The following is a 19725-nucleotide window of genomic DNA, read 5'->3' as shown; positions in this document are numbered from 1 at the left end:
TAATATTTTGCCACTGATTTAAGCAAAGATGCCGGTGTCTTTGTTTGCAACATGCTGGCTTTCACTGTAATTACGCTGTCTGTTGAATATAGTCCTTTATCTAGCGGTGAGCAGCTAACTTCTATAACAGTAGCAAGCAGTGGAGCAGCAGAAATAAATCTGTATTTTTATTCCATAATTGTTTAAAATGGAAACAAAATGCATACGTGGCAAGCAAGGTGACATTTTAAACCTATGCTGTGGTGAGTGCAAGCCTTAGCTGTCCTTAATCAGGTTTTTGCTCACGTTGTGAACTGAAACAGGTAGGCAGGCTTACACAACAGGCAGCTAGTTTTCTACCATCAGAGGGAAATCTAGTGAAAGATAAAAACTCGCTGAAATACAGTGCTGAAAGTGTGTCACAAAGGACTTACGACGAGCAGAAAACTAGCTATTCCTATTATCATATCACAAGCACTGACAGTCTGGCTCACAGGGGCAAGCATCAGCTTCCTATAGCAGGCAGTGTATTGATCCTGCTAGCCTCCAGCTAGCGGTGGGTGCTAACTCACATGTATTCAGTGACGGGGGCATTGCTGACAGTGTGGGCTGTAGCGGGCAGGCTAGCTTCGCTACCGTAGCTGGAGCCACAGCTGTAGAGACTGGGCATGTGAACGCGGTACAGGTTATCGTGCACACCACCCCGTGAGGCACCCGACTCGTCCTCTCCGTCCTCCTCATCCGTCCTTCAATCGGTCAGGGTAAGGGCAGGGCACGAGGGGGCATGATGGACAGGAAGGGAGAGAGGTAGAGGGGAGGGAGATCCAAGAGAGACAACAGAGTGTAAACAAGTGGTTGAAGAGGAGTTAAGGAGAGTGGAGGGTGTGCTACATCGAGTCCCCTGATACAAAAGACTAGGTAAGGCCATGCCTCCAGCACCAAACAAAGCAGCTGAGCAAGAGGAAAGGAACAAGGGCAGCATTCATCTGCAAAACAGCGGGACAACAGGTACAGCTACAGGTCTCTAATATTACCGCACGACCACGGTTCCTCGGCAAAGTGGAGCCACGAAGCTGTCATTTACATTGCTGTTTGCAATTACGTATTAAAGGGGAATCCTGTTTTTGTTTTGTTTTCAACCTGGGCCCTATTTACAACACGCTTGAGATGAAATGATCAGGTTCAATTATTTGAACAATAAATTGTGTGAACGCTATGACCTGCAACTGCAAATGGTTTGCAATGTAATGATAGCATGTCCGAGTTTTGTAAGGCCTGTGTAAAAGCGTTGGTCTTTGCCCCTGGCAGGCTCATATTACTTTCAGGTTATGACAACATCACTGAAAAGATCCTCCAAGTTTCACTTTCTGTGTTGCAGCGGGAAGCACTTCTAGTCACCTGCAACGTTGAGGACCTGCCTCAACTAATTTATTTCATAGAGGAACATTCAGCTGATTTCAATGTGCATGAGATATTTCAGGTGATGACCATCTGCATTTATTTGACTACACCAGAGTGAAGCAACACTGGATGCAGTGACCCGATGCCCGCAGAGGAAGAATGTGTGGTTCAAGGGTGGGACGGCGGTGAGAACTCAACACTGTGTCACCACTTCAGTGGATTTTGCCCTTCTGATTGACATCACTGGGCTTGAGACATTCTTTAATGGGGCCAAAATAAACTGGTAGTGACAGCCAAGCCCAGAGGGTCACATGGGAAACTATCCATCAAGCAAGTAAGTGAGATTTCAGAGAGTATTCAGGTACATGAGACACGAGTCCATCTTTGTAGGATCCTTTCAACGATGCTGTCACACACTGAGAACTACAATCTGAGCCTGTCAGTGGTAAAAACAGCCTCTTTTGGTGGAATAGTTGCAGCCATTTGGTGGCTGTGGTCATGGCATTCTTCATTATCATCAGAATAGTTCATATTTTGGTCCCTATGGATCATTTTGGCCCAAACACATCGGAAATATAACCAAGGTTGAAAAATACTGGAATTTGCCTTTAATGGATAACAGACCGTTCAGTACACTAAAAGTCCCCAGCATATCTAGAAGCATGCAGCCAGTTTCTTCATGCAGCCATCCTCTGGTGAGGTCCACTTGATCATGGCATTTACTCTCCAAACACCAGAGAATTTCAAGAATCCATTTACTTTGATGTTGTCATGCATCTCAGAATGCTCCATGAAACTTAAAGCAAAAAAAAAAAAAAAAAAAAAAATCGGGGAAAAAAAGAAGATAATATGGCTGGTTTGGGCAAACCATTTTCAGACATAAAATGGTCAAAAATGTAAAACGGCCAGAAACTCAACAGAATGAGGCTTCAAATAAGATAGGTGCTGATTTGGAAGTTGGGTTTTCTGACTATAGATATGAAGTGGCTTCTAAAATGTGCGATCAACCTCTGGGTTTATGTGTGTGAGAATATGTGTGGACCCTGTTATGAAAACCACGTCACATCAGGCCAGTAAAGGTGAAGTAAAAGGAGTCGGGGGGGGGGGGCTGCATTGAGAATATTTTTGCATGCGCTGCTCTAACAAAGACAAAGGCACAGGACAGGTAAGTGTCCTGACTGGCCACCAGGTGGAGGTGTTTCCCCTCATTCAAACAAAATAGAGCTGTGCAGCCCATCAACCAACCCGGAGAGCAGTTATTCTTGGCAAATTCAGGGACATTATGGATAATTCTTCAGGCCATATGGTAGCATTGTTGGGAATTTACACCCACCAACATGTGTATAAAACCACTCGTATGGTACAGGCATCTTTTTATTATTCAAAACCTTCACCAGTGTGATTTCACCACAGGATGATTTGGTTATTTGAACAGGTGGTTTATCGGACCGTAGGGTCGTTCAATGTCCATCTGCACATATCCACCATCATTCGCTGAAGCCCAAAGCATTTCCAAATCAGGACAGGGGGAGAGGAGGAAGGGAAGGAACAGAAGGAGGAAGTGGGGCACAGGAAAAAAAAACAAAACGTGATGATACATAATCTAACACATCACTGGTGCTCAGGTCCACAGCGGACAAATGAAAATGAGAGACATGTACAAACATAGAAATAAACAGTCAGCCAGACTGGCCGTGCTTACAGCAAACAATAAAATAAACAAAATCTGCAAGGAAAACTGGATGGATGCAAAGACAGGCAGGAAGGAAACAACAGCTCAGGAGTCAAATACATTTACTGAATGACATGCATGGGCACAGAATAAATTCTGAAAGGGCATTTCAACTGTTCTCAGAAGCTGGTAATACGTTAGCGGTTAGTGTGCAGATTATTACACGGATGGATCTGAGAATGTAAAGGCTTTCGTGTGGCTTGTGGATGCGTGAGAGAGACTGAGTGTGTTACCTCTTGCCAGGCCAGGTATGTGGCACACTGCACACAATGGAGGAGAACATGAGAGCAGTGACGAAGGAGAAGAGCACCAGGTAGATCAGACCCTCCACCCCATCATAACACAGTCCTGTCAACGCTTGGACGTAGTCCTAAGGAGAGAGCAGGACACGAGAGGTTTGTTGAAAAAAAATAACAACCTGGGACACACAGACGTGATTCTCTCTTACACAACACACTAAGTGACTCACCATGTGTAGGCTGCGACAATCGACCAAAGCCGTCAGCTGGTGAAGACCAACCTCCGTGGAATTCAGCACAGACTGGATTTGTTCAAGACTCCCCTACACACAAGACAACAGTCACACATGCATGATCAATATAGATATCAACCCTCACACCATATAAACACGTGTACATGTATGTGTGTGTGTGTGTGTGTGTGTGTGTGTGTGTGTTGGTCCATTTCTAAATGCTACTTCATCACTGCCCTTCTAATGGGAATCCACTCAGGCGTGAAAATAAGGACCTTCAAATCACTACACGTGCACAAACACACACACACACACACACACACGCGCGCACACACACACACACTCACGCACACACACACACACCTTGGTATTGGGATAATCACGTGCTGCTGATCTAAGTAGCTCTGCCACATCATCCTGCATCTCCACCAATGCTTTGTGACTCCCTGACAGCCTCTACAAAGCACACAGAGACACCAGAGGCAGAAACATACAAACACACATCGACAATCTTTTGGTTATTCAGTTGCTTTATGCATGAGGAGCATGCAACAGAGAAACCTAGTGACATTGCTGAAAAGATTAAAAACATCAACAATACCAATGAAGCTGATGTTACCTGCTGGAAGGGGTTAATTTGGCCAGGGCTGCACCTCAGGTAATACTGCAAGATATCTAGGAATATGCCAGAGAATATATATCAGCAGAGTACCTATGGTTGTTGTAACGCAAACAAGTAAACATAGTACAAAGAAAACTGTTTCAATGGAGGCTGTATTCTACAGTGTGTGTGCATTTTTATGTGTGGAAACATCTGTGCGCTACAGCTGACAGATCGAGCGGAAACAACTGACGCACAACAGAACTCATTAGATGACTGCAAAAACAGAAATGCAGGAGGGATTCGAAGAAAGAAAGCATATGAGAGGTAAAGAGGGCTACACTAGGATGAAAGATGAGAGCAAATCATATGAAACAGAGGAATATATTTCTCTTTATTATTTGTACATTTGGGACAAGAATAAAGGAGAGCAAGCTGGGAGTGGAGGGTTGCTGATGCATTGCAGTCAGCAGAGAGGGTAAGAGCCTTTAGATACCAGAGTGTCAATCAAACACAATCCCCTCGGATACATACACACACACAAGCACATAAACGCACACACTTGCTTCTTAAAATAGAGGCAACATGTCAGGGTGGGATTGGACTGCCAGTGTGAAAAGAGGAGTGTGTTTGAGATGTTTCTGCTTGTTCATCAAGCGTCCATTGAGCAGTTATTTTCACGTTAGAATTAACACTCCTAATCTCACACATTGTCTCTTCACAGCGGCTCAGATCCCCGTTGTAGCACAAAGAATTTTAAATTAGCAGGTAGTGCTGCTCCCAACTAAATGGTCCTGTATTATCTTGTCTGCATACCTTGGTTGATGACGGCGTTCTCCTTGGTTACCCTGGTGATGTAGGTATCCGGGGAGTCGCAGAAGTCACTGGCTGACTGTGAGGGGGTAAAGCACACGTGACACATCAGGCTACAGTAACATCCATGCTGAACACACTCGTTGGAGCTTTGGAAGAGATTACGTCATTGCAGAGCCAGACAGCCCTGAGATGTTGCCATGGTTACACTTACAGCAGCAACAGCCAGTTCCAGGCCAAGAGACCCCCAGCTGATTATCAAAGTCAGAACCCCCATCAGACAAACTCTGAAGGGCAGGAAAAAAAACATACAGTTGAGGGTTGAAGTAGGACAAAGATGATTTTTTTTTTTTAAATTAGGCATAGATTGTTTATTTAGGAAAGATTTGACTCATTCAATAGAAATGCTTCTTGGGGAACGATTAATGCCAACTTACCCAATCAGAGTGCCCCTGGAGTTGCGTATCAGGCCGAAGAGCACCAGAAGACAAATGAGTACATCGAACAACAGCAGGCCAAGGTACCCCAACCACCTGAGAGCACAGATTTACCACATGGAGATATTCCATGAGAGAAAGATCTACACACAAGCCTGTCAGCAGCATGACAGGCTGCAAATTAAAATGTACTCAGTGAAGGACTTTACAAAACCATGACCAGGTCACTGAGCTTTTCCAAAGGTGATACATGCGTTTTCAAACGTGATAAAGCAAAGCTGGCAATTAGTTTATTAACTTGGCTTTCTACTGCCACTCTGAGGTCAGAGGTGAGGCCTTATTTAAGGAATGTGTTTGTCTGTGGCATGCTGCTCGCTGCTATTTTTCAGAGGTAGTGTGGTTTTGTAGCTTGAAACCGCATTGAGTCCTGCAGTGATAAGACGATGGTGGAACAAACCAGTACAGCAGCTATGAGTCACGCAGCGATGTTCCAGTGACTGCACGCTTTAACATCAAAAAGTCTATTCATTACAGAAAATGAGAATATAATATCCATAAATGTGAATTATAGACACACTGACCAACCTCAGACAAAGTGACTACAGACACATTTCAGCCATATATTTGTTTTACATGTCGTATCTAGAATCTGCTGTGTGTGTATATGTATGTATACATGCCTCCTGGTCAAGCGTATACACACACACACCCACGCGTGCGCGCGCACACACACACACACACACACACACACACACACACACAAGATTCAAGCCACAACATAACTCTGTTACTTCCCTCTCAACTTGTTTTCAGTTTAATCCGAACTTACTGTGCCAACACAAAAACATACCAGTGCGTGAAAGTACTGACCTGTAAAAGTCAAAGGCCTCAGTCTGGCGGGCCAAGTCCTCCAGAGAAATGTCAGTGCTGGACCAGAAGGGAATGTCCACCATCAGCTTCACCAGCTCATCCAGCTGCCCCTGCAGCTTTTGGATGATGGACACGTAGTCTGTCTGCTCCTGGTAAGCTGTCTCCAACTGCACCAGACTCTCCTCCACCGTCTGGTTTAAGGCTAGGGCACTGTCTGACACCTGGACAGTCACAGACAGAAAAAGTCCACAGTCACTTTGGTCTTTTGTGAATTATTTGAGGGGGGGGGGGGCTGACAATTCCATACATTTATATTTACCAGTTTCTCTACCCCTGATACGGTGCGGTTTGCATGACGGAGGGAGTAAGCCAAACGATTGGCTCCGTCACTCGACTCTCCATTTCCATAAAATCCTACAGCGATACCAGCGCTGGGGGGAGGACAACAGAAAAGGAGAAATGTAAACACGCAAAGACTTCTTCAACCATCTTCCTTTTAGCTCAGAGTCATATATGCACACATGACAGGACTGCAGCACTGGCAGAGGAGTTGCCGGGTTCACTGATCAACAACAGGCAGCCCTGAACTCTCTGTTCTTTGCTATGGTGTCACCCTTGAGCCTCGGGCAAGTACAGGACTACCAGGAATGGTTGTCTCCGCACGCACACACTCACACTCACGCACACACACGCACACACTCCACAATAATTGGGTCACCAGACCGCATATAATACGATGCTTCTGCAGCTCTGCACCCAAATTCACACATGACACAGGCTACAATATCTAAGGTTCCTGGTTCCTTTCTTCCAAACCCTGGTCCTCTCCAACCATGTCTACACTGAAACTAACCCCTCGCCCACCCAACACCACCACAGAAATCCTTTTTACATGCTTTTTTCCATCTCACCCAATCTCTTTTCCCATGTTCCCCTCCCCTGTTCGCTGTGATATTCTTTCTCCCCCGTGAATCTCTTGTTGCCCCTCCCTTTTCTTTGTGTACTCAATGTGTGTATGACTGCCGTCTTTGTATTGATGATGTCTCTGCAATAACAACAGACAGATTTGTAGAAGGAAATATATGGCCATTGTTAAGACAATTCATTGTAGCCCATTAAGTCTTGAGTATACCCCTGTTACAGCAAGTTTACACATACACACATTCATTTGTGCATATGTACATTTGTGTGTATTTCAGAGCTTTACAATGGTTGTGTACATGCGGCTAAGGGTGCACATTTTCATTGTGTAGTTAAGCGTTTTCTGCAAAAGAGTTAAAAAATTCAAAAAGATTTGTGAATATATGGGAAAGGACAGAAATGGAGGTGAATCAACTGGAATAAACTGGACATTTGGGATACTTTGGATGAACTGTATTTAACCATGCACTGTGCATTCTTCCATCATGTGCACAGATAATTAGCATAGAGCACACAACAGAAGGGCCTCTGAGGCCAAGTTACTGTATTTGACTCCTTGGCCTACATCCAGCAAGGCAAGTTTAGAAGATATTACTGGGCTAAATACATCTGATCAATGATATATTAAAGTGAATGGGCAATTACTCTTTTTTTTTCAATCCAAAATCTTTAAATATATATCTGTATATGACAAGGTAAATGCTAAAAGTATAAATACAAAACAAATTTCCATCCATCCACCCATTTTCTTCCTCTTATCCTGTCGAGGGTTGCGGGGGGGCTGGAGCCTATCCCAGCAGCCTTCAGGCGAGAGGCGGGGTTCACCCTGGACAGGTTGCCAGTCCATGGCCGGGCCAACACATAGACACACACAACCATTCACACTCACAGTCATGCCTAGTTTACTCCTATTAATTGTCACTGATATCAATGAAAAGTTTCCAGCTTTGAATTCTACCAGAATTTTGAAACCCAACATTCAATATCAACCAAGATACAAACTGTGACCCAACAGAGGAACCACATTGAAATGAATACAGGCACTCGTTGAACTTTCTGCATTACCATAAAGATCCTCTATCTATCCACCCTTTCTCTCCTCCACTCCTGCCTCCCACCTTTCTCCATCATTAATGAGCCCTGAGTTGGAATCATCTCTGCACTCCATCTTCTTCTTCTTCTAACACCTGTTCTCACTCTAAAATTCCCTTCATCCCTCTTCTTCTCTGTTCTCCTCTCTCTGCGAGTTTTATCTGGCTGGTTTAATACCTGCTGCTCACACCAGGGGATTTCATGACATTATCGAATAACAGCTGAGAACATGAGATGTAAACTGGAGTGCTGAAGTACCGCAAAGGTTCAAAAGTAATATGACTGACAGCAAACACTGGCCAGCTTAGTTCTGATTAAAAAGCTCCCCCACACACATGTTCAGTGCATTACTTTGATATCATCTTGCCTTCGAAATACTGTGACCTGTTGGGAGTGGTGCTAACTCAGCGATAGAGCACAGTGAAAGCCAGACCAGTCTCTGCTGCAGTCCACCTACAGCTGCAATCGACTGATACCGTGTTTTCTGTTCTTAAATAAGCAGAAATGCACTCTTCTGCACTCCAGTGCAGCTTAGTAGACAAGACAGCAAAAAGCGAGGCTGAGTTAAAACTGGCTTCATAATGAGTTCAAGTCCAAAGCAAACCAGTTCACCTGAACCCAAAATCAATCCAATTATCGAAAAAAAAAAATCCATTTCAAGAATCCTCAGGCCAGCTTCTGGGTTGGTCGACAGCTAGAGCTCACATCTTCCTTACAGACCTCCAGACACATTCTGTTGTAGAACCAACCGTCTAAAACAGGATCTTTTTCCATTTAGAATGTTACAAACAAGAGGAAGGTCCCAATTTCATTTTCTGTTGTACAGCTAATCCATCAACCAACTAACAGTATCACCAATACATGACCGAGTTAACGTCCAAATCCCTGATACAGCCTCATTTTTCACACACTGCACCTGCACATGTGGATGAAGTCCACTTATACTTGGTGTTGTGCCCAAAATATGATATGATGTCATACTTAATTGCAAACAGAAAACTGCACGAGCACATGCTCAGATCCATATCAAATATTCAATGAGAAATATTAAAGCTAATCATAAAATATTAAAACCTGCAAAAAAAAACCTCTTAAGCACTGAGTCACGCAAACGCAAACACACACACACACACACACACACACACACACACACACACACACAAAACACAGACATAGCTCACCAACTGTATAATTCATTTCTCGTCTGCATCAAATCTACTTCTGTCGCCATGGCAACCTTTCTAGGCCAGAGAGAGGGCCGAACACAGAGAAATAATAAATAACAGAGGGAGACCAACAGAGAGGAAGAAAAAGTCGAGAAAGCATTAATTGAAAAGTGAAAAGTGAGTAAACAAAAGAGGAATCGTTTGTGCATTTGAGAGCCAAGCAGAGCAGTGTCCAAGCAGTTATCTGCGGTCAAACCAGACGACTGGGCCACGAAGGTGGAAGACCTCAGATTGAGCACACAGCCTTCAGAGTCAGTTAAACACCAACAATGGTGTAACCACGTGGCTGGCTTCCCATCACACCACATGGGCTTCATGCTTACACAAGCCTGAGTAGGCTTGACTGGTCCAATGTAAGTATATTTATAGTCATAACGTACATATGGCTGCTGCCGAGTCAAGATCTCGCCGACTATGCAGGAAGCGAGCAGGACGGCCACGTTTCTATGTCGATAGCTGATTGATGTCATTTTTCACATCATCCAACAGGTTTGACAGGATTTCATAAGACTCTGCTTTTCTTTACTGGTCATCCCAGCTTCTATACCGAAACTGGGGCTGACGAAAGACAATAAAACATTTGATTACATTTTTACAAGACAACAGAGATACATAGCAGATGTCAGACCGACTATTAAGTTCTATTAAAATCAGGGTAATTTTAAGCCAGCTTTGTTCAAAACAAAGCCTTAACTAGAACCCCCCCCAGGCTATGATAAGTATGTTTCCATTTCTGTGATTGTAACTGTGGAAGATTTTAAATTAACGATTTGATCAACATTGCTTTAGTGAAAGATGGATGGGGGGGGGGGGGGCATTGCTGCAAAATGACAAGTGACAGTCTTACAGGGATAACCTCTCACCTGCAGACGAGCGTGGCGATGATGACGCACCAGGCGGTGCAGCAACAGTCGGCGCTGGGTTGTTGGGAGTGTGTGTGCGAGTGTGAAGACTCGTCACTCTTGCGTCGTCGGCAACAAAGCCAAAATGAGTAGAAGAGTAGGAAGAGGAGGTCCAGGCCCAAGCACACCAAAGCCACAGCTCCGAGCAGCAACACAGACTAGAGGGGGAGAGGAATAATATGAATGAAATGATGGCACCATGCATCATTTTGATTTTCCTGTTAAACTTTGAGCTTGAGACTTACCACGAGGAAGAAGACAACTGAGGAAATGGGTGAAGGGTACAGGAAAGAAATTAGCTGATTTGAGCAGATAAACAGACAGAGCTCATGTCGTGGTTTTCCTGTGCAGACAAACAGCTTCCCATTTGTGTTGCCTCCCCCACGTTTTAAAGGCCAAAAGAGAATAGCTGTTTAATGGGTGTTTGATGGAGACCAGGAAAAACACATTTGCACACCATCAAACATGCACACCTCCGCAAAGTGAGCGGAAGCAGTGCTGTTAGGGAGCTGCGTGTGCTACACACCCGCCACACAGATCACACACCCTCTAAAAAGCTTTGAAGTGTAAAAGAAGGAAGGGGTGGCGGGGTAGACAGAAGGAGACGCAAGGGGGGTAAAATTTGGCACAAAAAAAAGACTGGAGAGGAAAGAAGTGAAGATGAAAAAAGGAGCAATGGATAAAGATAGAGGTGACAGCTGTTACAGTAATTTGCCTGGGACTGACATCTCACACACGCACGCACAGACAGAGAGAGAGAGACACACACACACTCAAACTGCTTTGTTAGTTTTTCTTTCCCCTTTGGGACTATCTGGAAAAGTCATTGTGCTGCAGGACCATACAGAGACGACAATGACACAGTTCTAGAGAACCAGATTCTCCATCTGCTAAACCACTTAAGACCATGTCATTCTGCTCCGGGTCTGGTCAGATGGGACGAGCTGGGGAGACAGCACCACTGTAATTCTGGGGACTCCTCCCTGGATGATAACAACATCTGACTCCACCTCCAAGATGTCTGGGAAGCCAGATTCACAGACATCTTGGCTTCACACCGGTCTTTGTGCTGACCTACATTTTTTCACTGCCAGCCGGAAATGAACAGATCATGTTGCCGTGTAAGCACCTTTATTGTAAATAATGTGCACATGGATGGTAAAGTATGTGTGTGTGTGTCTGAATTCATCATCCTATTTGAAAATGTGTGTGTGTGTTTTTTTTGTGTGTCAACAACGACATTGCCCAACATCTTCTGTGCCAAAACATCAGCGTATGGTTTGGTTTCCCTGCCGTGTTCACCTGGTCTGAAAATAGATCTGCCTTTGAGACTCTGCCGAGGTTCATATCGCTTCACGGTCGACGACCAATCAAAATCAAGAAGAGGAACTTGAGACATCAGCAGTCAGCAATGATGATCTTGGTCCAGAGCATTTACTGCACTGTTTATTTGGATCTACATTTATTTTTAAATTATTTGTAGCTTTCTCTCGAGGGTTTATGTTTTCTGGTCTTGGTGTTGTACTTGTGTACCCAGTGTTCTACATGTGCTACATTTTCCCAACAGGCCACCACAAATAATGCTATTAGTGACTGATGATGAGCAGACTGAGAGTGAGTGCCCAGAATCCTGGATGGGATTTCTTTCTATTGTTTTATCTAATCTTTCTTAAGTAAACTATAGACACTTGATGTTCACAATGAAGGAATGCTGATGGGCTAGAAGACGGTAACCTAGCAACAATAAGGGCTTTGAAGAAGCCCTCTGAAAATGAGGTCATTGGCGCTGCCAGTGCTAAACACACATCTGATTGACAAGAGGCCCCTTTAAAAAAAAAAAAAAACAACACAAAAGGAAACAATTCAACCACAAAATCATTTTGAACCAGAATTCCGTGTGATCTTTGTTTTCCTCCGGTGAAGTAGTTTCTAAATGTACCTCCTAATCCCTCGAGACCAAATAAACAGATGCAAAAAAACCCTGTTTATTAGGACCACTCCATCGTTTCATTTTTCAGGGTCATGACTAGGATGGCAAAACGCGGCACCGTGTCAAATCTGGAGGACTAGTTGTTTTTGTTTAGTTTTTTTATATACGGTGTGGTGTGATATGAGCTCTGATGGGAGAGGGAGATACAATTTTGAAAGGAGACACCATTGTAATTCAGTTGTCACATCCACAACAGTACGTTTTCATTCTACAATCCAAATAATCTCTGTCTACTGGCACTACTTCAGAATTCATCTCCATCCTTACATCCTACATCCTTAACGTGACTCGACAGAGATTTCTCTGCTTGAACCGATGGCAAAGTGGAGCTATTCAAGTCACACCAGTACACATTGGTCCGGGCAACAGGAAGCCCAGACTGGTAGTCGCTGCAAAGCAAGTACATCAACATGCTTGAGCTATACCGGGAGCATTATCCATCACTGTCAATGGGCAGTTTCTAGGAAAGAGTCACATGGTAGGTGCAAAGGTCTCTGTAGCCTTAGATTCCCACCATCATCCACCAGATGTTAATATCAATCCTATAGAGCGACATCTATCTCTGTGTGCACTTCTGTGTAACCAGTGGGGTTTCTTTTGGATTACCACTTTATTACTCTCCCATAGTAGGAGTTTGTGAGCCAGTAGCAGTGGTTGCCGTACCACAGACCATCAATTGATTACTTTTTCTCCAACAGGTAGAAGGAGACAAGGGGAGGATGGGGGGAGAGGATACTGATGGGAGAGGAGAAGGAGATAAGCTCTGTTGACTCCTAGTCTGTGGCATTATCCTGTGTTATTATCTATAGGCTTAGAGCTTGAGATGCTGTGCTATGGTAAAGGCATTCTACTCACCGCTAATGCACTGTTTGATCTCTTGTGTCTGTAAAATCCTTGTCAGGGTTTAATACTGCTATGTATGTACAATGCATTAAAGTAAGAATGCAATCTCACGCGACATTGATGGATGCTTTCGTGGCATCCATTCATATAATAAGAATAACAAGTGGATGTAGAAAAAGAGATCATGGAGCAGGAGACACTTTGAGAGATTGTTCATCATCGTTATTATGATATCAAATGGAGAACTGCAACGACTAATGAACATGTGGATTAAACAAATATCTGTTGGTAATTGTCTGACTGACTGATCATTCACATCCGTCTATTTAAAAGGATTTTACTTTGAAAATTAAAAACCAGCCTGACTGTTAGCCACATGGCGAACATGAACTCCAGTAGCCATCCATGTTTACTCTTCTGAGGTCCTGATTTCCTTCAAGCTCCTGGTCCTTTTTCTGGCTGCTGTCAGAAGCTACCAGGAGCAGAAGTTGAGCCTTACTGTCCATGGGCAAGCGACAGACCTACACAGTGAAAGTGAGGCTTACGAGACAGATTCACAGGTGCGATATTTACCGATGAGTTTCATGCTGTTGAACAAAATGTTAATTTAAGCTAGTGCTAACCACAAACTTGATTTCAGCCATTTAATTGAAAACTTTCAATCACTTTGACCCCAAAGGTTCAACAATGCCAACTTACTTCTGTGTTTTAGGATTCAGTCCTTCGCCACTCCGTCACCATAAATCATGTAAATGATGAATTACAAATCGTTTGGTGAACCTTCTGAAATCATGGTGCCGGTACTACAGCACATATAAAGCAATATAAACAAGTGCTTGTGGTGTCTGACATACAGCCTTCAGATTTAATTCATAATCTGAGTGAGGATCAGGTCTGTGAAGCGACCTGACTCTTATCCCACTGTGTATGACGGCCGTGAGACGAACTGTCAGGCCAACAATCCATCAAAGCAGATTAAGCATGGATCAATTAGCCACTAATAAGCATGGCAAGGTTTTGTGTGTGTGTGTGTGTGTGTGTGTGTGTGTGTGTGTGTGCATGTGTGCACATCTAGGCTACCAGAGATCAGCTTGCAGGCTGGAGGAGGGGCTAAACATTTAGCACCCAGGCACAGTGATCTACTTTCAATCTGTTCATTTAAGTGTGTGTGTGTGTGTGTGTGCGCACACGTGCACGTGCATGGATGTGTGTTTTTCTAAGCTGACAGGATCAATCACTTCCACTTCAGTGAGTTGCCCTTGCACTCTCCCTAGCTGTGTTACTGCTCTTGCTCCCATCTATCCCCGTCGTTCCCGAGGCTCTGACCTCGAGTTCACTCTGCTGATATTCACCTGCACTGCTGAATCAAAGTGCAACCAAAACACTTCTGATTAGACGAAGGCCTCTGATGAGCCAAACGGACGGCCAGGGAGGCACCTTCTGTCTTGGACGCACGGATTCCTTTCAAAACCCTCAGTGAGATAATGTCTTCCACTGTGCAAACTTTAGCATAGTCTTCAACGTACCAATTACAGACTCACTTTCCACAGCAGGGGATGTGTGTGTGTGTGTGTGTGTGTGTGTGTGTGTGTGTGTGTGTGTGTGTGTGTGTGTGTGTGTGTGTGCTTGCGTGCTATTACAGGTCACATGATTCCTCTGTAATGTTCTGCAGCTGTCTAACTGTGGCTGGTAGCTGACTCTGCAATTCCATTAGAATACATGCAGACAAATGCACACACACACGCACGGGCACGCGCACACACACACACACACACACACAAATAGCCACCAATGCTTTTCTAATGCCTCACAGAACCCCGGGAGAAGGTCTCCGATTTCAGATTTTGAGGGAAAAAATAATTTCTTGAAGAAAGCCTTGGAGTCAGCATCCCCGGTAACAGCACAGTCATCAGAGAGTGAGTGAGTGAGTGAGTGAGTGAGTGAGTGAGTGAGTGAGTGAGTGAGTGAGTGAGTGAGTGAGTGATCTGATCTGTCTAATCACATCAGAAAGAAAAACACTACAAAGAAGCACCACTTTCTATTGTGTGTGTGTGTGTGAGAGTGTGTTGTGCTGACAATACTGAGGAACACTGTGTAAGACCTTGTGTGTGTGTGTGTGTGTGTGTGTGTGTGTCTCAGCTGGATGAGTGGATGCATGAAAGCCTTTGAGACAGATATACTGAGCCAATCTAAAGACGGGCTTCGGTGAAAGAGTGAAAGAAAGAAAGAGAGCATTCTTTCACGACGGACTTCATCCCTCCCTTTCTAACCCCCACCCCCCCGTCACACACACACACACACACACACACACACACACACACACACACACACACACACACACACACTCCCCAATCCCAATTCAACCTCCTTCTTCATGTTCTTCTCACCCTATATCCCTCCCTCTCTCACCCCCATCCTGCCAGAATTAATGATTTCACCCTTAATAGTACCCCAATATTCACACTCTTGCTCTCTCTCTCTCTCTCTCTCACACACACACACACACACACACAAAACCCCTAAGGGGGGTCTGTGACCTCACCTCTACAAACAACACAAAGTTCTAAAGAGGCACTGACACAGAAAGTGAACATACTGTACATGACATGTACATACGGCTCACGTTATATGCACACATATGACGAGCAGAAGATCAGTGACATAGAACGGCCTCATCTGCTCAAATATGTCAGCATGTAATTAGTCCAAAAAAGGGGGTTCTTTAAATTCCAGTGGTCACACACACTGACACACACATGCACAAAGGCCCTTAGTTCAAGACTGAATAGCTCACAGGAAGTGGCTATTTAGCAATTTAGAAGCACCTCCCATGGCTCATCTAGCCCTCTCTTTCTTTCTCTCCTCCAATCGGTCTTTTTATCTTTCTCTGTCCTCTTCCTCTCCCTACTTCACTCTCCAGTTCTCATCTCTCTCCCTTGTTCATGACTGTGGGTGCCTTCCCACGCTCAGTTCTTGAACTCGCACGCCCTTCCTCCTCTCCCAGTACATGTCAGCAAACTGCATCGAGGGGTGACTGCGGCGCATGAAATGCTGGGCTCTCAATGATGCGTCTTGGCTGCTTTATGTACACGACCGAGGCTGTGAGTGTGTTTTCTGGCACAGAGACCTGGAAGTCACCTTGTTCAAGGATCCAAATGAAATGCAGCAAAAACTGTAGGGAGGGTCGTGCTGCCAGCTCAGGCAATGTTTCACCACAGAACAACGGGACTTCATTTCATGCATTTAATTATGAAAGATATCCTACCGTCAGGGATGTGCTTCCATTGATTTTATTGGTTAACCTCAGAAAATATCAGAAAATTGTGCAAAAGGCTCATCACAAGCTCACAGAATTGCTTGCTTTTGTCCAACCACCATTTCAAGCCCAAGCAAGTATTGAATTTTCAATGATAAGAAAAGCAGATCCAGAACTTTTTTTTTTTTTGCATTTTGGCTGAATGTATTTAGCTCCTCCTAGTTGATTTATTTTCTACTGACAGACTAATCCATTGATTCTGGGTCTTTAGTTATTGCCACCCTTGACAGTAACACAAAGCCTATTCATGGCTGTCCTTTACAGACGGCATACGTGAGTGAATCCTGAACAGGATTCCCTTCTCACATAAACTACTTTTAAAGTCCTGGAGCAGTAATATACAAGAAGACACAAGAAGCCCTGTTATAAAAGAAAAGAGACGAAGTAATGTAGCATCAAATTAAACCAACCTTCAGGAGTCCCAACACCCAAGTGGGAAAACAATGGACAAATCAATTAATTGACTAAGTTTGCATTCATTTCTCCCTCTACCTCTCACACACACACACTGATTAATCCACAGGGAACACAAAACTCTCAGCCCCCACCACCACTTGGCCACTCTGCTGTGAAATTGCAGTGTGGGCAGGGTGCAGTAGGTGGGATGATAAGGTGATGCTGCGTGATGGAGGGGATGTTGAATTTGGAGTGGGAGGTAATTTTTTTTTACCTTCTGATACTCGGAGTCCTCCGGTCTGAAGTCGCTGCTCACTAGCTGGAATTCCAGGTTGAAATGAGGCAACCGGTGGAGCAGATTGACCCACCATGGTGGAGAGTAGTTGACTACAGCCGCCATCCTGAGCTGTTACCTGCCGACTGCTTCCCTCGCTAACCCGATTCCTCACACGAACACTGGAAAGAGATTCACGACTGTTAGGGGTGACAGGGTAGAGAACTGACATCATGCACGACTCCATCCCCTTGTCGTGCAGAGATGGAAAGCAGCTATTGCATTGACATCATGTTACCAATCTTGTTAAGCAAGATAAAGAAATGCCTGCTGCTCAGTCTGCTAACCTTCAAAATCTTTTAAGAGACCACAATTACGTATCATGTCCTAGAACAAGGGTCAGCCGCCCAGGGATCAGTCTCCTGCACATACCGACCGTACCAAGCTGCCTTTTTAATGCACTTCTATGAATTAAGGTTTTCTCACTGTGGGTGAATTTCGCCACAGATTACATTGAAAGCACATTCGGAGGAGAGCTTCCCTGCCAGAAGATGGCAGTGTGTCACGCACCATCGCTTTAAACCACAGCGTTTAAACTACTTGCCAGGGTTGTCAAAATATCTAGTAAATTTATAAAATATAGAAAAAAATTTAACATTAAAAAAAAAAAACCCGCAAGTAATCACACCCTTGGCCCCCATGCATGGATTTGGGTTGTAAATGAAGAGATACCAGCGACCAGTGGGGGGAAGCTCCAAAAATCCAAAGTTCCAATCAACGAAGTTTATTAATTCATTTGCGTATTTACTGAAATCGATTTGAACTGAAATACCTTAAACACTTTGGCAAAACCGATGAATGCAATCATTAGGTTTAAATACTTTAAACTCATTGGACAGCCCTATTGTGTGTACTTTGCAGTGTCTCTATTTTACATGAAAATATGTTCATAATTAATTTAGTTTGCGTGGATAGAAAAGATTTGCGTTGCCTTTCATCTGAATGGACAATTTTTTATTTTTTTTTTGCACAGACCTTCATTTTATGTTCAACAAAGGATGATGACAGACCTAAAATACTGTATTCCACAACATGATCGTGCATAAACATGCGCGATATAGACACATGATCATATGTAAACATATAATCTTTACAGTTGGACGCGAACCTAAACGACCAACAGCTCTTGATGATGGACATGTTAGATATCCCAAATTTTCGTGATATTCTACGAATGACTGCCATTGAGAAGTGCGGTGTCTACATTTGCAGACGGAATATCCGCACCGACACTACGAGCTGCACGACGGTTGGTCGTGAAGGGACACCGGGACCTGACATTTAAACACCCCACGATAAGCAACGATTACGAGGGTGTAATGAATCAGACACTTGAATTACAGCATCACAACAGCACGGCTGACAGCTCTCCTCCCATGACACAATTTACGCCCATACTGCAAAACATAGCCCCCCCCCCCCCCCCCAAAAAAAGATAAATGTGCTAGGGACGGTGAAATGGCCGTTAAATCAAAGCCCACTCGCGGCCGTTACCGTTAATTTACTGTGCCGACGCATGTAGGTCAACCCAGCCGACGGTGTCCTCGCCATATCCGAGCGGACGAACCCTTGTTTATGTTCTTCAGCAGAAAACCTGGCTTAGCTTAGCTTTATCCCGCTTTGTCTCTTAAAACTACCGCAGTCTCGCGGAGTCGTCAAGGCAACGAGGAGAAACGGCAGGAATCCGCTCGGGGGGCTCCATCTCCGCTCCGCTTATAAAGACCCCCCCCCACCAAACGGGCTGAAGGAGAACCGTGTTACCACCTACCTGCTGAAAGCCAAAGCGGATGCAGACCCTGGTTTAGTGGCAGTCTTGGGAGTCCAGGTCGGCGTATATCTCATCTATTGTCTTCCCGGATCCGGTGGTGGAATCGAACGCCACAGCCGCGCGCTCCCGCATCAACGCGGCTGTGCCGAGCCAACTGCCGTCTGGACAACCATAGCGGGGGGGATTTAACGGAATAACGGACCCCCTCTGCTCACATTTCCCCCGCAAACAAGTCACCACCTTGAGCCCGACAACGCCACGGCAAACTAGGGGTTAAACCCGCTGACCCGCAATCCAGTATCCCGATCTATCTTTCTTTTTTTTGTGTGTGTGCAGTTCTCCGTCTTGCTACTCAACCATAACGTCGGTGCTCGTCGGGCGCAGCTCCCACGACCGTCGGTTCAATGCACCTAAGCAGCGACTCTTCAATTGGATGGTATTGTTGGAGCGTGAAGCGAACACGGTGTTGAGAAAGCCCTGGAGGACGGGGGCTTTGCGGCAGCTCAGTCACAGAGAGAGAGAGAGAGAGAGAGAGAGAGAGAGAGAGAGAGAGAGAGAGAGAGAGAGAGAGAGAGCAAATGCGCAAAGGGGTCGCCCCCTGATGGTGAAACAGTGGTAGTGCATGTCTGTCG

The 19725-nt window shown here is 44.7% G+C and overlaps 1 protein-coding gene across 4 annotated transcripts in view; it reads right to left on the bottom strand.

Annotated features, from left to right (window-relative positions):
* ttyh3b (tweety family member 3b) overlaps window positions 1-19611 on the bottom strand; it is a 26874-nt gene extending 7263 nt beyond the window's left edge. The window contains exons 1-13 of one of the 4 annotated variants that reach the window (XM_086212020.1): window positions 19094-19611; window positions 17266-17447; window positions 10408-10604; window positions 6613-6736; window positions 6306-6526; window positions 5436-5531; window positions 5213-5285; window positions 5002-5077; window positions 4204-4259; window positions 3948-4040; window positions 3582-3674; window positions 3346-3482; window positions 552-725 (exon numbers count right to left, since the gene is read on the bottom strand). In XM_086212020.1, the coding sequence (XP_086068146.1) occupies window positions 552-725; window positions 3346-3482; window positions 3582-3674; window positions 3948-4040; window positions 4204-4259; window positions 5002-5077; window positions 5213-5285; window positions 5436-5531; window positions 6306-6526; window positions 6613-6736; window positions 10408-10604; window positions 17266-17391 (1466 nt within the window). In that variant the 5' untranslated portion in view covers window positions 17392-17447; window positions 19094-19611. Of the gene's footprint in view, window positions 1-551; window positions 726-3345; window positions 3483-3581; window positions 3675-3947; window positions 4041-4203; window positions 4260-5001; window positions 5078-5212; window positions 5286-5435; window positions 5532-6305; window positions 6527-6612; window positions 6737-10407; window positions 10605-17265; window positions 17448-18819; window positions 19030-19093 lie in introns of those variants that run through there. The other 3 variants (XM_086212023.1, XM_086212021.1, XM_086212022.1) reach the window with 3 other exon arrangements.
* Window positions 19612-19725: the final 114 nt, after the last annotated feature.

This window comes from Aulostomus chinensis, chromosome 8, assembly GCF_037954235.1.
Source record: "Aulostomus chinensis isolate RoL2024-O1b breed Wild chromosome 8, RoL_Achi_v1.0, whole genome shotgun sequence".
Lineage (NCBI taxonomy): Eukaryota > Metazoa > Chordata > Actinopteri > Syngnathiformes > Aulostomidae > Aulostomus > Aulostomus chinensis.
Note: the sequence above shows the minus strand (reverse complement) of the source record. Positions and strands in the feature narration are given on the sequence as shown.